The sequence below is a fragment of the Ooceraea biroi genome, chromosome 7 (genome assembly GCF_003672135.1).
Source record: "Ooceraea biroi isolate clonal line C1 chromosome 7, Obir_v5.4, whole genome shotgun sequence".
NCBI lineage: Eukaryota > Metazoa > Arthropoda > Insecta > Hymenoptera > Formicidae > Ooceraea > Ooceraea biroi.
In genome coordinates this window covers 9,796,531-9,812,956 of record NC_039512.1, presented here as the reverse complement: position 1 = coordinate 9,812,956, position 16,426 = coordinate 9,796,531, and the positions used below count along the sequence as shown (strand labels likewise).

General features: G+C 39.2%; 3 protein-coding genes across 7 annotated transcripts; 1 reads left to right on the top strand and 2 right to left on the bottom strand.

Moving 5' to 3' along the window:
- Window positions 1-979: 979 nt before the first annotated feature.
- Window positions 980-8,369, bottom strand: LOC105279902 (synaptotagmin-14). 3 transcript variants are annotated; one of them, XM_011340019.3, is made up of 8 exons: window positions 8,095-8,369; window positions 6,623-6,766; window positions 6,148-6,285; window positions 5,936-5,994; window positions 5,651-5,830; window positions 5,051-5,374; window positions 4,623-4,976; window positions 980-4,234 (listed from the first exon to the last, which is right to left on the bottom strand). In XM_011340019.3, exons 1-8 carry the CDS (start codon window positions 8,126-8,128, stop codon window positions 4,022-4,024), a joined length of 1,446 nt encoding a protein of 481 aa, XP_011338321.1. In that variant the 5' UTR covers window positions 8,129-8,369; the 3' UTR covers window positions 980-4,021. The 3 variants fall into 3 exon arrangements, with proteins under 3 accessions (XP_011338321.1, XP_011338319.1, XP_011338320.1); XM_011340017.3 differs by having other exon boundaries at window positions 6,578-6,766; window positions 8,095-8,368; XM_011340018.3 differs by having other exon boundaries at window positions 4,623-4,970; window positions 6,578-6,766; window positions 8,095-8,368.
- Window positions 8,370-10,033: 1,664 nt separating this feature from the next.
- On the top strand, window positions 10,034-12,224 carry LOC105279900 (probable cardiolipin synthase (CMP-forming)). 3 transcript variants are annotated; one of them, XM_011340014.3, is made up of 4 exons: window positions 10,034-10,078; window positions 10,835-11,176; window positions 11,432-11,689; window positions 11,782-12,224. In XM_011340014.3, exons 1-4 carry the CDS (start codon window positions 10,049-10,051, stop codon window positions 12,046-12,048), a joined length of 897 nt encoding a protein of 298 aa, XP_011338316.2. In that variant the 5' UTR covers window positions 10,034-10,048; the 3' UTR covers window positions 12,049-12,224. The 3 variants fall into 3 exon arrangements, with proteins under 3 accessions (XP_011338316.2, XP_011338317.2, XP_011338318.2); XM_011340015.3 differs by having other exon boundaries at window positions 10,060-10,194; XM_011340016.3 differs by lacking the exon at window positions 10,034-10,078 and adding an exon at window positions 10,220-10,284.
- A 243-nt stretch (window positions 12,225-12,467) lies between these two features.
- LOC105279899 (DNA-directed RNA polymerase III subunit RPC5) lies at window positions 12,468-16,385 on the bottom strand. The gene is made up of 8 exons (XM_011340013.3): window positions 16,219-16,385; window positions 15,240-15,493; window positions 14,670-14,863; window positions 14,403-14,569; window positions 14,097-14,295; window positions 13,763-13,953; window positions 13,405-13,568; window positions 12,468-13,287 (listed from the first exon to the last, which is right to left on the bottom strand). The coding sequence occupies exons 1-8, from the start codon at window positions 16,294-16,296 to the stop codon at window positions 13,020-13,022; spliced, it is 1,515 nt and encodes a 504-aa protein (XP_011338315.1). The 5' UTR covers window positions 16,297-16,385; the 3' UTR covers window positions 12,468-13,019.
- Between the last annotated feature and the right edge of the window lie 41 nt (window positions 16,386-16,426).

The window sequence follows — 16,426 nt, the reverse complement described above, 5'->3', positions numbered from 1 at the left end:
TTGGCTATCTGGGTAATTACATAATTACATAATGTGATGTGAATGTTGCGCCGTTGCATTTTTTTCTAGCACGTTACGCAGCCGATGAGACTGAACTGATGTTTTTTCTCATGAAGTACATGATCTTCATGAAGTACATTTAGCGTTAAATATGAGAGTACCGTGCTGCATAAAAGAATGATTCTCGGTGAAGGATTTTTGAGCCCTAGTGATCGCTTTATTTCCTAAGACGTAAATGACGGAATAGTTCGAGCATGGATTAATAATCGTGATGGAAATTTAAATCACTAGAGGCTTGAAAAAGTCAAGCATGATTCACAGCAGCCGTAGCTTGTCCGTTAGATCGGTCACCGGTTTTGCCCGCTGATCGGGGGTCCCCTAACGAGTTTTGGTCTAAGCCCACCTTCGCATCATTATTGTGCACTTATGATAATGTTCAATTACGTAATTCGCTAATTACGCTTATCGCATGATCAAAAAGACTCCTGCACTTTCTGATAAAAAAGAGGATATAGAGGAGTGATTCAATTAAGTCGAGTATCTGTGAGCGTTTGGTGCATCGGTCGATTAAATTTTTTCCTCATATGTACCCTACTGATCATAGTACATTTGAAGTAATTAATAAATATTCATGAATATAATATGCTGTGGAAAATAAAGACATCACCGTGATTAAAATAATTGCGAGGAACAAAGTTCTCTCCCGATAAGTTTTATTAGAAACGCGCGAGAATCGTGAGAGTATTCTTGCGATTTTTGCGCGTTTCGAATAAAACACAGACGCGTTTTTTCACAATTTCCATAATGCAAATCGACAACGAATTCTTTATTTAACTGTGGAGATAGAGTGAAACAGAATGTTAATTTTCCTCAAGTAGTAAAGTGATGTCAGAAAACGATTATAACATAACGACGTAATGACATCGTTATGTCTATCTTACATCTTCTGACATCACTTTGCTACTTGGGTCTCTCTTTCTTTCTCTGAATATTTAACGTCAAAGATCACAAAGACGTAAAAACGAAAAATTCTCATAAAGTTTCGTTCGAAAACTGAGCTAGTTAAAGAATCTGTAGGCTGATTTCACACGTGTATAATTGTTCCATTCATCATTGCAGCTCGATTTTTCGTAATGTAACGTGGATATATGTACATTCGTCATCGTTGAGCCGTACCTTCTACTTCTGCACTCTCTAATAGTAACTATTACGGGGGCGATCTCCCCTCTTGCTCAAAAATTCTAGTATTAACGCGTATAGATAATACCATCTCTACACCTACACGTACTTCGTGACCGTGTGTATGTTTCTATTGCAGTTACAGTAATATATCGACTCTACGATCACATCTGCGTTTACGGAGTGCGTTTTGCGAGAATCATTTGTGCGTCATTGTGTAAATTGTGGATCCTCTCTGTATCTCGTCTCGATCCGAAATCTCGCTGTCGTTACGCCTCGTTGGCGCATCTATCAATCCATTCTCGAACCATCTCAAGACAGCAATGCCCGTGTTCTTGATTTTATCATACTGTTTCATCATACGCCTGCCGCTAATCCGCGCTAATTTTGTTCTTTTTCAGGCATACCTAAACGGAGCGTAAAATACCGCTTCAACTAAACTAAACAAATTGATTGAGATGTACACATACATAGATGACGTGCGTGCGTGAACACAACTTGCGAGCGTTTTGACGAAGAAGTAGCACTGATTTTACAAGATAATATCAACTAATTAGCCGTAAACACCTCACTGATGAAGATAATTTAATTATATAATATTATTGCTAGCGGCATTATTCAATTGTTACGTAGCAATAGGTTACCGTTAATCTGAACAAGTTTAATGTCGTTCTTGCTAAAGAAAAGCTCATCACAATCCTCTAAAGTTTAACACTAGACGCTAATCATTCTTCGCTTTGGTGTCAAGCGTCAAGGTATGCACGTTTCATTCAGGCATGTCCAAATTTCGGTTAATAGGACCGACTATCGTGTTCCCGATGTTAGATAAGGTACGGGGAAGCTATATTTGGCATTAAATGCATGGCGAGAACACGGGCTCGATATTCGACTTGTATAAACAAGCACAAGCAGATCGAGTATCCATCGAATGTAAAATTACATGCTGCGAGATAGATTAGTACCGACACGATAATATAATAGCAGCGATCTGAAGAACAACAACGATCTTATTGAAGTACGTGTGATGCGATTGTAATAAACAGTGTGTTTGCGTAATATTACAGAACAGATGCGAGTACGTGTTCCTTGACAAGGTTTTAAAAATTTGAAAAGTTACTTTCCTATCTTCGGCAGTAATATAGGTTTAATTATAAATTTACATGATAGTAACAATTAATAACTATTAACCAGAACTAATACTTTTCCAAAAAATATAGATATGCACATATAATACATATAAAAATATAGATATGACATTACTAAACAAAACTCTGATTTGGTATTTAAATTGATCAAAATTGTTTGTTATCCGTTAATTTGCTAGTCGGTAGTGAAAATTAAAAAAAGAAGCAACAAATCACAATATACGTTTTTTAACGATATCAATATCGTTGTTGCTCTACAAAAGTGATGGAATAACCGTATAATAATAATTCACTGTGTCGGTACTATCCTATCTCAGGGTGGACACACGAATTATTTTCTCAAATTTGAAACTTTGCAAATTTTGCTAGAAATTCACAAAGTTCACCAATTCCAAATCAGAAATTTTCTTCTTTATAACGAGTGAAATATTAAGAGAAGTAATCGTTTGAAAATTTTCTATTGAATCTCAGAAGAGATTTTTCTTTCTTAAATGGCTGTTTAGATTCTGATACGAATAAAATCAAACCTTATGAGAAAGCTAACTTTGGATAAAACTTCCAATATCTGTATTCTGAAGTATTTTAACAATCATTAGGAAAGATGCTGGTTTTCAAGAACATTTTATAAAATCGCAAGGGAATTTTCGCTTCTCCCGGGGCACATTTCAACAATTATGAACATGAGAAAACTCTCATTCTTTCCGACGATTATTTTTGAAATTATCAGAGAATCACGGGTTTTTTCTTCTGGAGACTTCCAGATTGCGTGGCCACCCTATATCTTACAATACTACAAAGTTAATAAGAGATGTAACCGTCGAAATGACGCCGCTCGATCGCTCAAAATTTTCCGCTTACATTCCACGACGATTCTCCATTTAGCGTGGCGCGCGGCCTAAAAAGGGTGAAAGGCACAAAGTAAAAAATAAATGATTCAGATTGGCTCAGGCACATGTCGAGTCGGAGAGTGTCGCACCACCGTGACAGGACAGGAACGACGATTGGGTCGGGGCATCGATAACGCCACGTGATCGTCGGGACCCTCGGCATTGAAGACTACTCACACCGCTTCCGCATCAGCGTATCAAAAAGGGAATGTACTTGGTACATTTAGAGAAGAGTTTGTAACTCAGAGTTTACAATATCCCCACAAACAGCATCCCGAACGAAACGAGAGACCAAAGAACCTTAAATGGACACGTAAAGTTCGCTCAAAAGTTGAAATATCTGTTAGACGCCGTTTAAAAAATGCCACTTAGACAACTTGCTTCGCTTTGGCTAACGGACATCGAAAATCTTAGGACTTTGTCTGCCGAACTCTCGATCCATTTAACGCTTGTGATCTTTCACAACGGAGATTATTTAACAGACATACGAAAAATCGGAGCGTCCTTATGACACTTACGTCGATTCGGGATATTTGCGTTGTTCGGGCTCTGACTTGTGATTGACAGATCGATTGGAATATTGACTTCCGTTGTTCAACCGGGCAGTACACGGTAGTCTCACTCCGTGAGATAAGGAGAAAGAGTCGAGATCCCTCTCGAGGTACGCTTGCCGCGAGTTACTCCTCCCCAGAAACGCGTTTCCCGTGCTATTCGGCGAGCCGAAACGACGAAATCGTTCCCACGCTGGGGTGGCTGCATCGAGAATAAATCCTGTGGAAAGACGTCCCACTTGGCTCATTCGAGGATGCTTCAAGGACGCAGCAGCGAGTGCCAGCGTTGCACTTGCGTCGGTTGCCTCGCCGTCCGCATGTCGTTCCAGTGCTGCAGCTCCTCGGACCCAGAGCTGTTTAGACCCAGAGAGAGCCAGCCGATCATCTCCCGGCCCTTCCTGCCCATTCCACCACGGCGGCGATTGTAAACCGACAGGAAGAGTGTCACGTCACCCAATTGGAACAATGCGACCTACATTCACCAAAGAGATCCCGCATACAGATTGCATGAGCATTGATTCTATTGAAACGATTAATTCCTAAATGCCAATTTAATTATCAATTTATATTATTATAATTAAACGTTTTTTATCTCTCTTGTAACCAACGGATTTCAAATAAAATTTTATTTTATTGTTACAATAATTATAAAAGAATTTTTAAAACAAGAAAGAATAACTATTCTATTTTTTTTGGCTCTTTGATCGAAATCGGAATTAGAGATTAAAATCTAAACTGTTTAAATTAATTATCATATAATTTTTTCCAAATTATTAATTTTATGTCTAAAATGTTCGGAACTTTTTTGTTTTATTCAAACTAAAAAAAAAAAAAATAGAATTGTAATAAATTTTTCTTACCTGAAATATAAAAGTTTCCTTGTAAAGGGGATTCGGCTGGGCACGTTTCAAACCAGTTTTTGACCGGCCTATTTCATGATTGTTGCTATCTACGAGGGCCAATTTCACGTAAGTATCCGGTGGTTTCGTATCATTTCCGCCCCCACCGCGAAAATGTGAACCCTTGATTATCTCCACTGATAGGCGACCCGTCGTGCCATTGTACGCCAGACCGATTAGGATTTCGGCGACACTGCCACCCTTCATGCTACTGCCGTACGGCGGTATTGTTGGGGAGGCGTACGACTGAACCGACTGTTGCGATCCCGTGGAATCGCTGCGAGTTAAGCTGCTAGTGGTTCCCCAATCCTGTGCCTATGACAGTGCCATACGGTTGCAATGGGATAAAATTGTACATACCACAAAAATCAGGCAAGGATTTTATTTACCGAGGAAGAAAGGGGCGGCTGAAGAGTTAGCCAAAGGGTTGTCTCCAGCTGAAGATTTATCTGATCGAAGGATACCCTAGCTTCACCCAGCAATCTCTCTCGTCGCATCATCCTGCCGCCCCATAGATACACTCGAAGTCGTACTCCCATCGCGTTTACGTCCTCGGGATTCACGCGTGGAAGCAAAAAACTTTCCATGTACTGCGGGGATATTCCTTGTCGAACTCGTGTCTTACGCCTTTGCTTTTTCGATGGCAGCAGGACTAATCGTACCTGGCTACCACCGATGCCGGAGGGATAATTTCGGCCTTGTAATACGTGAACCTAAGAAAATAAGATTCCAATTGTCGTTGTTGATGTAACGGTGTTAAATGACTTCAAGAAAATATGAGAATTTATTATTAGGTATAAAGAAATAAAATAATTTCGAACTTTTCATACGAATAATTAACTGTTTTTGATGAAACGATAAATATAATCACATCATTGTAAAACTTCTAATTAAAAAATTATGCGACGCTCTAGATATAAGATATAGGAAAAATCATGGGTATGCAAATTAGAATTGTTCATAAAGTATCACAAAATAATTATACGAACTGTCATCTCGCGCATCGGTGCATCGTATAGGAAAGCGACTTCGAGGCTACCAACTTCCTCGGTAACCACTGTACCCAATGTCGTGATAACGTCATTGGTCGTCGATTCATTTTGCTCGACTTCTATCTCCTGTTCTCTATTGTCCAAGATAATGCTAGAAGCACCAACTTCCACTACGCACTGAAAGCGAAGCGAAATTTTTTCTTAGAATCAATCTGAATTAAGAGACCTATTTTAAGCTGTTCAAACAATGTTTTTTGAAAAAAAACAAACTGTAGAAATCACCTGTTGTTGATCTGCTGGGGTGTGTTCCTCAGTACAGCTGCTGGAAGTAGTGCCAGCATCTGCAAACAATAACATGTTGACAAATCCAAGAAAGAGGTATATGTATCTTGTACTGATTGTTAAAATTCCATTGTTGTTAAAATTACAGAGTCACATTTATAATTGCTATAATTTAATTATATTATACTATTGTTGTTACTGTAATTACTGACCCACGATTGTCGCCGGTCCATCTTCCGCTTGGATAGTCAATGTATCCGGCGGGGGATGCGAACGCGAATTTAACCGTCGAAGGGCGTCTTCCTCTGAATCGGAACTCGTTTCTGGATCCGAGTAGGAGAATGCCTTCCCTATTAGGCGGATATATCGTTATCGTGAATCACTTAGCCGATCACGAAGAAACAAACATAAAATTGTGACAATGAAAAGTGCCAAATAATTGGTGTAATTAAATTCATCAATTTTCTTTCTTTTTAATTCACAAATTTATGTAATAAGCTCGGAATTGGTTTTCTCATTATCGTGCACAAATGTGGAGAGGGGGAGTTTGAGATTTAAATAAATCTGAATGTTCGTTTAGATTTGTAATAGGGAGGACCTGTGAGAGGAGCGGGATGGAGAGCGATATAAATTAAAATGTACCTATGTTTTTCGAGATTTGAGATGTGGAGCTGTTGGTGGACTCACAGAGAGGTACACAGACTCCGCCGAAGAGCGCGGTGGACGAGGGCGGCGTGAAGCACCACTTCCGGGACAAATAGAGGAAAAGGGCCAGCAGGAGTACTACAAAACCGGCAATGGCACCCAAAACTGCAGTCGCTTCCACAGGTACTGGAATGTCGCGAAAAAAATAATTCCGCTAAAAATTTTATTGCGACTTGCACGTAGCTTGTAGAAAAGCAGGACGTCGTACAATCTTTCTTCAAAGGTTTACTGCGGGGCAGGGCTTGATTTCCTTGGAAAATAATACTTGTCGCTTAATTTGTTCATTAATGTATTCCAGTTGTAATACCGCGTACTACTTTTCTTATTTCTCGCGCAATTTTTGCAATATTATAATTGACTGTTTTGCTGCTGTTATTTTAATGATACTTTCTAACATCGAGCACCGTGACGTTCTAATAACACAAAAACTTCCGATAGTGCAATCGAGTTTATATTGATCCACCTTGTCCTTTCGACGTCATCGATCTTTTTTCTTCTTTCTTTTTATTTTTCTTTAATGACGTAATAAAAACAATTTCCGCTTTAAATACCCAAGATGTACGAGCGAGGAGAGATACTTCTTCAAGTAAAACAAAATCGCAAAAAGTGAAGTGCCGACGATTTTGGCAGAATTTTGTTTCTTCGATGTGAAGACGGTTGATCTGAAAAGCTGGCAAGTCGTCAATATAGTCTCGCTTTCTTAAGTTCGGAATTTTGGCGGACAACATATATATATATATATATACGCAGTATATTGTCGTATCGAGCGCGTTAACACGGCGGCGATATATTACGCCGTAATGACCTGGAATAATTTATTATCGCTCCAGTTGTGACACAAACTACCTGCGACGTGGTATTGCGCAGTGTTACACGCATGTTTCCCAAGCGCAACGCAGTCGATTGCAACGAAAAAGATCACCCTTCGTTCACCAAATCGCGATCAACTCTGCCCGCTTTCCCTCGTGCCATAATCAACTCCCAGAAATTTCTGGAGTCCCCTTTCGTAGTTCTTGTACCTCCAAATACATTTTGTTTCCCCAAAAGTTTGGAAAAATCCGCTTGCGCAATGCGGATTCCGAGGCTTCTCGATCATTCGGAACCACGAAATACCTCCTCGAACTTTTCACGTTGCAATCACGTTAACGTCAAACGTACAAGTTACAGAGAATCCTCGAAGCTGGCGAAACTAATCCTCTATCGGGATCCGAAATTCAACGTTCTAATAAAGCGGGAATGGGGAAGAGCGAATTCGAGGATTATACATTTCTCGTTAAGCGTTCAAAGTTAGAGGTCACGGGATTTGCCCTGTTGTTAATGAAACGCAATATCGCTTCACCCCGTGACTGTCCTCTTAATCAGCGCGCGAGGGGATTCCCAACAAGTTGACGGGTACACGGCATCGGCGTCGTCGCCAGGGGACCTCGCTAGGCCCGGCTGTATAGTGGACTTACCCGCCAAGAAGTGGTCTGATCCAGCCAGAATCATGCTCGTCCGCGGTGTCACATTAAAGCTTCTTTACGTGGCTCGGTGGCGCGGCCGAGGTTGCCTCTCGTAGAATAACGGATGCATTATCCGCCTCGGCTATCGCCGGGCATCCGCTCGCGATATCGGCTGGAGCGTGGCTAGCTAGCTTCGGGCTAGCCGCACAATAATACGTGGGCGGGGGTGTACACACGACACTCTGTTGCTCGGACCCGATGCGCCTGCTACGCCGAGACCCGCCGTGCGCGCCTGCGCAGCCCGAGCGCTCGCCGAGCGCGCCGTGTTGCTCGTCGCTAGGCGCAGACCGCGACAGGGGAGTAGCTAGACGGGGCAAACGAGGCGTCGAGGTGCGAACTATCGAGCTCGAAAATGGATCTTGCGACAGCGAATATTAATAATGACTTCAACGTGTGTCAGGTGTAATTGCACTCACAGTTATCGCTACGCGCGTTGAAAACGATCACGCGTGAGGTTATGTACAGGGTGGGGAAAAATGATTGGTCAAGCTTTCGCCAGTCGATTCTACTCGTCGAGATCGCCAACATTGTATCATAAACATGGTGCCGCAAAATTAACTTTCAAGGTCATTTTCAATGTCAAATTTGTTTATTGGCTTAGTCGATTGTACTCGTCGAGCTGAACAAAAGTCTCAAAGGGACCATATGCCGGAAATCAATATTTCATAGAGAAATCTTCGTTTGAAGTTTTTTTGCCTGAAATTTCAAAAAATCGATTTTTATGAAGTCAGAAAATAAATCTGATGCTTATAAAGTTCTTAAAATCATGTTCTGAATATCCTGATCATGATTAGCGAAAATCACCCCCCAAAAATGACCCTGAAAAATTCGTTTTCAAGGTCAAAAATCTGCTTAATCTACTCTTAGCGCTACCCAGGAACAACGACGTAGCCTCTCACTTTATCGTCGTCGACGCTACCTACGAACAAACAGAACTGACCCATCGGCCCCAATAGCTCTGAGCAGTTGTGCTTGTCTGCCCGCTTCAATGTGACCACCGTTATCAATGCAAGCTTGGAGTCTCTCACAATTATCTCGCATCTACGGAGCACAGCTCGATTCGTGCTAAAGTAGCAACCGTAGGTAGCGTCGACGACGATAAAGTGAGAGCAAGGGAACTCACTGTAATCAAGTCACCCGAGGTGAGAGGCGAGGGAACTCACTGTATCAGTCACCCGAGGTGAGAGGCGAGGGATCACTGTAATCAAGTCACGAAGGAAAGAATCTACCACGTCACGTCGTTGTTCCTGGGTAGCGCTAAGAGTAGATTAAGCAAATTTTTGACCTTGAAAACGAATTTTTCAGGGTCATTTTTGGGGGGTGATTTTCGCTAATCATGATCAGGATATTCAAAACATGATTTTAAGAACTTTACTAACTATAAGCATCAGATTTATTTTCTGACTTCATAAAAATCGATTTTTTTGAAATTTCAGGCAAAAAAACTTCAAACGAAGATTTCTCTATGAAATATTGATTTCCGGCATATGGTCCCTTTGAGACTTTTGTTCAGCTCGACGAGTACAATCGACTAAGCCAATAAACAAATTTGACATTGAAAATGACCTTGAAAGTTAATTTTGCGGCACCATGTTTATGATGCAATGTTGGCGATCTCGACGAGTAGAATCGACTGGCGAAAGCTTGACCAATCATTTTTCCCCAACCTGTACAAACGTACTATCATACGTGTCTCGTGCGCGTTTTTCTTCATTTCGGAAATAAATTCTTTAATCAATTTGAAGTTGATTTTCTTTGGCTGATGAATAATAAATTGTTCGCAAAAGTGAGGCCGGCCCTGAAAACGAATATCATGTATTGATGCTGTCATATATCTGTACTGCGCGCGACTGATATGCGCTTCACATGCGCATTGCGCAGCTGCAGTACGTCGGTGGCTTCATTCATGTTGCATCATTGTAGTGGTCACCTGGTGGTGTGTGATATATACGTTTGTGTTCCTTGAATCTAACCTCACAAATAAGCCGCTAATTGCGACTTTGCGAGCATTTGGCGAGTTTATGCGGAATATGTGCATATTGTGTTAGTTTTGTACGTGTCGTGAAATAACTTACGTTTGAATTTTATCTACATATACGCAATAGTACCTGAATTGTCTCAAGTTTTTCGAAAAATAAATGCGTAATTGTTTTATAATTTAATTTGAATCATCTTTTTTTAAAGTTTTGGTTATGGAGTAATGTTTTTCGAGCGAAAACGTGGGTAGTTACTGGTTATTCTTTGCAAATCTGAAAATTTTAACTTATCGCGAAAATTGACAGTTAATTTTAAGAGTAGTGTGTTAGAACTTTTGAATAAAATTTTCAAAATTAATGTATAAATTTCTTATGGAATTAGACATTTATTTTAGTGAAAGAATTTGAAATTGAAGTACGAATAATGTTCTGTTTATTCTCGTTCTTTAAGTATAGTTCCTAAGCTCTTTCGTTATTAGATGATTTCTTTAAAAAACGGAGCCAACGTTTTCGCTAAAAACACAATTGACTGAATTCATAAGAAATAACATGATCTATCGACTTTTCATTAATTTCTGAATTCTCACTATATTTAACAATGATATGCAACATAATAGTAGCTTCTATTGATACAATTTTGTAAAGTTTTAAACTAATCAATTGCTTATTGGAAAGAACATTTACTAATTATCATGTTTATTCTTTGTCTTGGATAGGAACAAGTAATCATGAGCTGCTTCGGCATTCTACGGTGCAAACAATCCATAGTTTTAAACAAAGGTTTAATAGAGCATTGTATGAGGCAATATTTAATGTGTCAGACTAGATGTGTCACAAGAAGTGAAAATTATTACAGACATTATACCGACGCAAAAGAACGAGCGGTTCGAAGGAGAGCACTGCGAATACGTATACTGCAAGATTTTAAGCACACAAGAAGAAAAGTAGAGGAGATTATTGAGAGAGAAAATATCTGGACTGTACCGAATCTGCTTTGCATGGGTCGCATAGTGACGTCGCCGTTCTTAAGTTACTTGATCTTGTCGCAAGATTATCAGGTGTGATTCAATCAAGTTCTGGCAGAGATACATTCGCTAAAATCTCATGCCACATTATCAAAGTGACGGTAAACTCAATTAAATAGTAGGCAAACTAAGTGTAAAGGAACATAAGTACGTTGTAACATTGTAATTAGATACATCAATGCTCTCTGTTCTTTTCCTTTTTCTTTTCCATCAAAATTCATCTTGCTTCTTACAATCAACAATCAATTCTCGTTACATCTTTAACACGGCTCTCTATCACGGCGTTAGATAGCGCTGTGGTTGCTTGCATTTGCAGGACTTAGCGACCTGGCGGACGGATGGATCGCGCGCACTTGGACTTCGCAGGCTTCAAAGCTCGGTAGCTTCTTGGATCCAGTTGCGGACAAGTTACTCGTAGGGACGCTGTTCCTCTCCTTGGCGTGGGTCGGCCTGATACCGGTGCCGCTTACCTGCCTCGTTGTTGCGCGCGATGTCGCCCTGGTAACTGCTGCATCGTACATTAGATACCGTACTTTACCTCCACCAGTACGTATCGCATGTCCATTAATTCTGCCATACGTTCGTCTGCCTCGATACATCGATAAATTCAGATTCAGATGCGATCGCTATAATTTCAGAAAACTTTAGCGAGATACTTTGATCCGACACATGCTACTGTACAGTTAGCACCGACCATAACGAGCAAGTTGAACACTGGAATACAATTAACTCTAGTCGCTGGAACATTGGCCGCTCCGGTTTACCACTTTGTCGATCATCCAATCCTGCAAGGTCTCTGTTACGTGACAGCGATTACAACGATCGCAGGAGGTGCCAGTTACTTGTTCTCCAAGGACACGTATAAATTGTTAAGAAAAAAGACTCGGACGCAATCGTCTTCTTAAAACTAACGCTTGTATATTACCGATATATATATATATATATGTGTAAAGTGTAATACGTGTAAATTGTGTACCAATTTACTACTGTAGAATTTTACTGTGCGATATTACGTTTTTTGTATTATAATATACACCTCCAACAATTTAAGAAAAATAATATTATTTTTGAAGCCTTTTAAGATAGATAGTGTCATTTCCTTTTTCAGTATGACCAAGATACAAATAAATAAGTTTCCTTTTCAAAAGGCAGTGACAAACTACCAAGTACCTTGCCAGGAAAACTAATAGCCGGCATTAAAGTGTAGGTCCTGTACATATATACATGTACATATATAATCTATATGCTTAACACACATACGTGAGAGAGAAGTAGGTCAGGGCTCTACGAGCGCTGTAGAGCCCAAAGAGGAAGAAAAAGAATATTTTCATTATAACAACAATTGTAATATACAGAACAAAGCACGCATTCATGATCGAGTGATCCATTTATACAATATTTATACATCTTCACCACAATAATAATAATAATAATAATAATAATAATAATACTTCATACTACTAAGCGGTCATACAAAATCAGTCGTTTTACGAAGCGTCGTTCTAGCTGCGCAATATCGAGCAATGCATTGCAATATATATACCTTTAGAGCGATCGATAATCGTTAATTATTTATTACAATCCACGGAAAGTCTGTCCCCAATTGAAACCTGGAAAGTGCTAGGTATAAATACATGCAAATGTAATGACATGCTTGCACCTTGATATTCCTCATACATGCTATATTACAGTATCATTGTTCATATATAAACATAAACTTCAAGTAGACCTGCTCGAAACAACTTTCAGTTCGTAATATTGCAAGGGCAATTCTCGCAATTCTCGATTATCACGATGACAACATTGTACGATGACAGCCGAAGATACTTTAGTTTTATCCTAACTTTAATTAATTGCCTTAACGCATCGGTCTTGGTCACGTGGTCTCTGACACTTTCCTGGAACGAGAACTTTTCTTGTGCTTCGTCGGCTCGGCCGTGCTGTCGTTGTCCGACAACGACGAATCTCTGAGGGATTTCCGGCCACGGCCGACGTTTCTCTCCTCGTTCTCCGAGCCTATCGATTCCCGGTGCGACTTCCGGCGCTGACGCTGCGGCAGTTGATTTTGAGTCTCCAGCATCTCACGCAGGAGCTTCTGCTTTGCGTCCCAGAATACTTTCTGCCGCTGAGCAACCTCAGGATGACTGTGAGATTAGGAAAAATGAAAATCATTGGAATAATTAATGCACAATTTTCCGATGCACTTTCGAGTACTATAACGAGATTTGCGCGATTGTTCGAGAGATCGACTGATCTCCTACCTCTCATAGAAACTCCAGTCTGGTAATGTATTTAGCCGCCATCCCTTCTTGGGTACGTACGTCGCGATGCCTGCGAAGATCTTGTCAATCTCGTCCTGCTGCAGCTTGATGAAGGATGAAAGCATGTTGTAGTTAACGAACTGCTGTTCTATGAATAGTAGTAACTGTAAGAAACACGTATGCAATTAATTCCTTGTTTTCATATTTATATGTCGAGTTATCTTTCTTTTTGCTCCATTGCGTGAAACCGCTTATAAGCAATCAAAAAGAATTAAAAGACAAGCAGATACATCACAACGAGAATACATAAAATGTCAAGTTTATAATTAAATTATAAGAGAGTAGAAGAATCACTCACGATGTGATCGCGAGCTTTGCACATGAGCTCGGAGGTATCACTTTGCGCATCCTTGGGATAGAGTAACTCGCTGTTCACGACCCAATTACCTTGTACTAATAGCGCAACTTGCTGCAAATACTTGAGAATTGTTACAGGCTCATGTTCCGGTGAGAGCAGCTGACACAAGCGCGAGAATGATATGATTCGCACTGCAAAGAGAAGAAGAATCGATACTTTTCATTAGACATTCCTTGAACATAGCTCAAACACCTGCTTGCGGTTTAACATCAATGTATGATATAATTATACGACAATGGATTGCACAGCGTTATGCATTGTATGGTTTCCTCACCGCGTTTCATAATTATTCTGATCTGATCGAGCAACGGCATGGTCAAAATGTAGTGTAGGTCCAGCTGATCCTCAGGAGAACTTCGCAGGTAACGTGCCTCAGGTACTTGAGACATAAGTTGCTGCACGTACTGTAACGGTTCTACATTCGAGGCGCTTAGCGACTCCGGTGATGGACAGAACATCTCCATTTGCGTCAGCTGCACGAATACGTTTCATGAAAAATAAAGGATGACAGTTCCATTTTATTACGTGAATTACGTAGATAAAAGTAAATTAAGAGAATTTTCGTTAACTTAAAATTTACCTCGGCTTGCGGGTCATAAGGCGGTATGTAATTCGTGTGTATCCAGTGTTCCTCTTGAGTTTTCTTGGAATGTTGATGGAAGGACTGCTTCTTCTTTACGTTCTCCAATGGGGGCCTGGCAAATGTCACTTTCACTGGTGAGGGATTGTCTTCGTCTTCGTCGTCGTCTATGTTTCACATATTTAACATAATAGATGCATGTTTATTCTATATCCGGAATAAATGTATTCGTAGCAAAATTAATATGGACAGATATTTATCCCTTACCTTCGCCCGCAATTTTCGTTCCTTCCTTGACGCGTTTGTCGCTCTCGTCCAGATAATCGTATTGTATTTTCATACGCAACATATTTTTCAATGGTGTGATGTGCAGTTCGCCGTCCTGAAAGATCCCGACCGCATAATTTGAGATGTTCGGCAATGTTCCTTCTGAGGCGAGCACGATTTTATCCATTAATCCACTAACAAAAAAGGAAAAGGAAATATTTCTAATTTCTCATATTTTCTAATTTAATAATTCTAATATTATAAAATCCAGTTTGCAATTGATTTACAGATCAATATATAGAATGACATATTTTAATCAGTTATCTAGAATATATGGGAGAGGAATAATAAATTTAGAAGCTTCTAACCTCTTTTATCATTTTACTTACTATTAAAATCAATGAGGTCATAATATTATATATAGGTCACTGATATTTCTTTCATCAAGTCCTATATTATTGAAGATATAGGAAAATTGTGATTTTATTTAAAAAAAATGGTAATGAAATCTTTAAAATCCTCAAAATGTTTTATTCTTTTAATAATATGTTAATATTAATCTTTTGTTACCTGTTAAATGTTATTTGTTCATTTTCGTCAGTCCCTTTGGATTCGCTCTCAGCATTGAGAACTAATTCTTCTCCAAATCTACGATCATAAGATTCTGTGTTCTGTGTATCTATTAAAAACTCCATACGAAACTTCTGATTCTTAGGTTTCATGGATATTTTGTTAACAGTAGTATTGTCGTAGCCCTTGTAATACAATGGATATTGAATAACGTACAGTTCATTTGCCAAAGTCTTGGACAGATACACAGGTATCTAAAAATAATTGCTTTAATTAGTTGTGTGGTAATTATTTGCAATAGCAAGCATAGTGCGGAACATCTTGATTTATATTATGAAGGACATATGCTTGACAGAAATTTTAAAAAGATGAAAGATTGCACAGATGGAACATTACGTAAAAAGAAAAATACAATTTTTTAATAATTGCAGAAAATAATTATAATTAAATTTATATATTTCTGAGGAATAATTTCATTATAAAGCACACGTGTGTAAAAAAAATGGTATATTTCGCACGTTCCGTGTTCAGGCATATTCGAGTCATTTTCCGTTCAAGCCACGTGCACAATCGATGTCTCACACTGCAGATATGCTGTTAACGTATATAGTGTAAAATTCATGTTTTTCAGAATATCAATTTTGCTGACCAAAAGTATGATGTATCAAAGTGCACAAGAGAACAAAGTAAATACTTTTATTTATTAATTTTTATTTATGATAGTATAAAATATTTTATGATTATAAAGGCTTTTAGTAATAAAAATCGAGAATGATCAGAATGGAAAGTTAAAGTTTATCGTGGGTCACCGATACTCCAGAGGGGCAGGGAACGTTTTAATAAATTACAGATCCTATAAATACTGTATAAAAAATATCCGTAATGTATGTTCACTGACGAAGAAGCAAAGTCTGTAAAATTTTAAGGTTATCGACGACAAATATATTCGTGAAATTGAAATTACAAATCAAGCAGTAACCTCTTTAACGACGGGATCATCCTCCATATTCTTAATCTTCTTCTTTTTCTTTGATATGGCACTCAATTTCTTATCCATATTCTTAATTTTCACAATTTTGTTGTTTACTACGTACACACCGGTATATGCTGGTATGCACTGAGCAATTGAAACGAATTGAACCACTCGGTATGTTACAGGGTGGGCAAACTCCCTTGTTAAAAATTTG

Bases quoted from the DNA above. Each gene is read 5' to 3' on its own strand.
- LOC105279902 (XM_011340017.3), bottom strand. From the start codon at position 8,128: ATGATTCTGGCTGGATCAGACCACTTCTTGGCGG. The intron at 6,767-8,094 runs GTAAGTCCACTA...GCGACATTCCAG, and splicing joins ATCAGACCACTTCTTGGCGG to TACCTGTGGAAGCGACTGCA. The intron at 5,375-5,650 runs GTTCGTATAATT...TTATTTTCTTAG, and splicing joins CACCGATGCGCGAGATGACA to GTTCACGTATTACAAGGCCG.
- LOC105279899 (XM_011340013.3), bottom strand. From the start codon at position 16,296: ATGGATAAGAAATTGAGTGCCATATCAAAGAAAAAGAAGAAGATTAAG. The intron at 15,494-16,218 runs GTTACTGCTTGA...AATTATTTTTAG, and splicing joins ATGATCCCGTCGTTAAAGAG to ATACCTGTGTATCTGTCCAA. The intron at 13,569-13,762 runs GTGAGTGATTCT...TGTTTCTTACAG, and splicing joins GCAAAGCTCGCGATCACATC to TTACTACTATTCATAGAACA.
- LOC105279900 (XM_011340014.3), top strand. From the start codon at position 10,049: ATGTTGCATCATTGTAGTGGTCACCTGGTG. The intron at 10,079-10,834 runs GTGTGTGATATA...TGTCTTGGATAG, and splicing joins ATTGTAGTGGTCACCTGGTG to GAACAAGTAATCATGAGCTG. The intron at 11,177-11,431 runs GTGTGATTCAAT...TCACGGCGTTAG, and splicing joins TCTTGTCGCAAGATTATCAG to ATAGCGCTGTGGTTGCTTGC.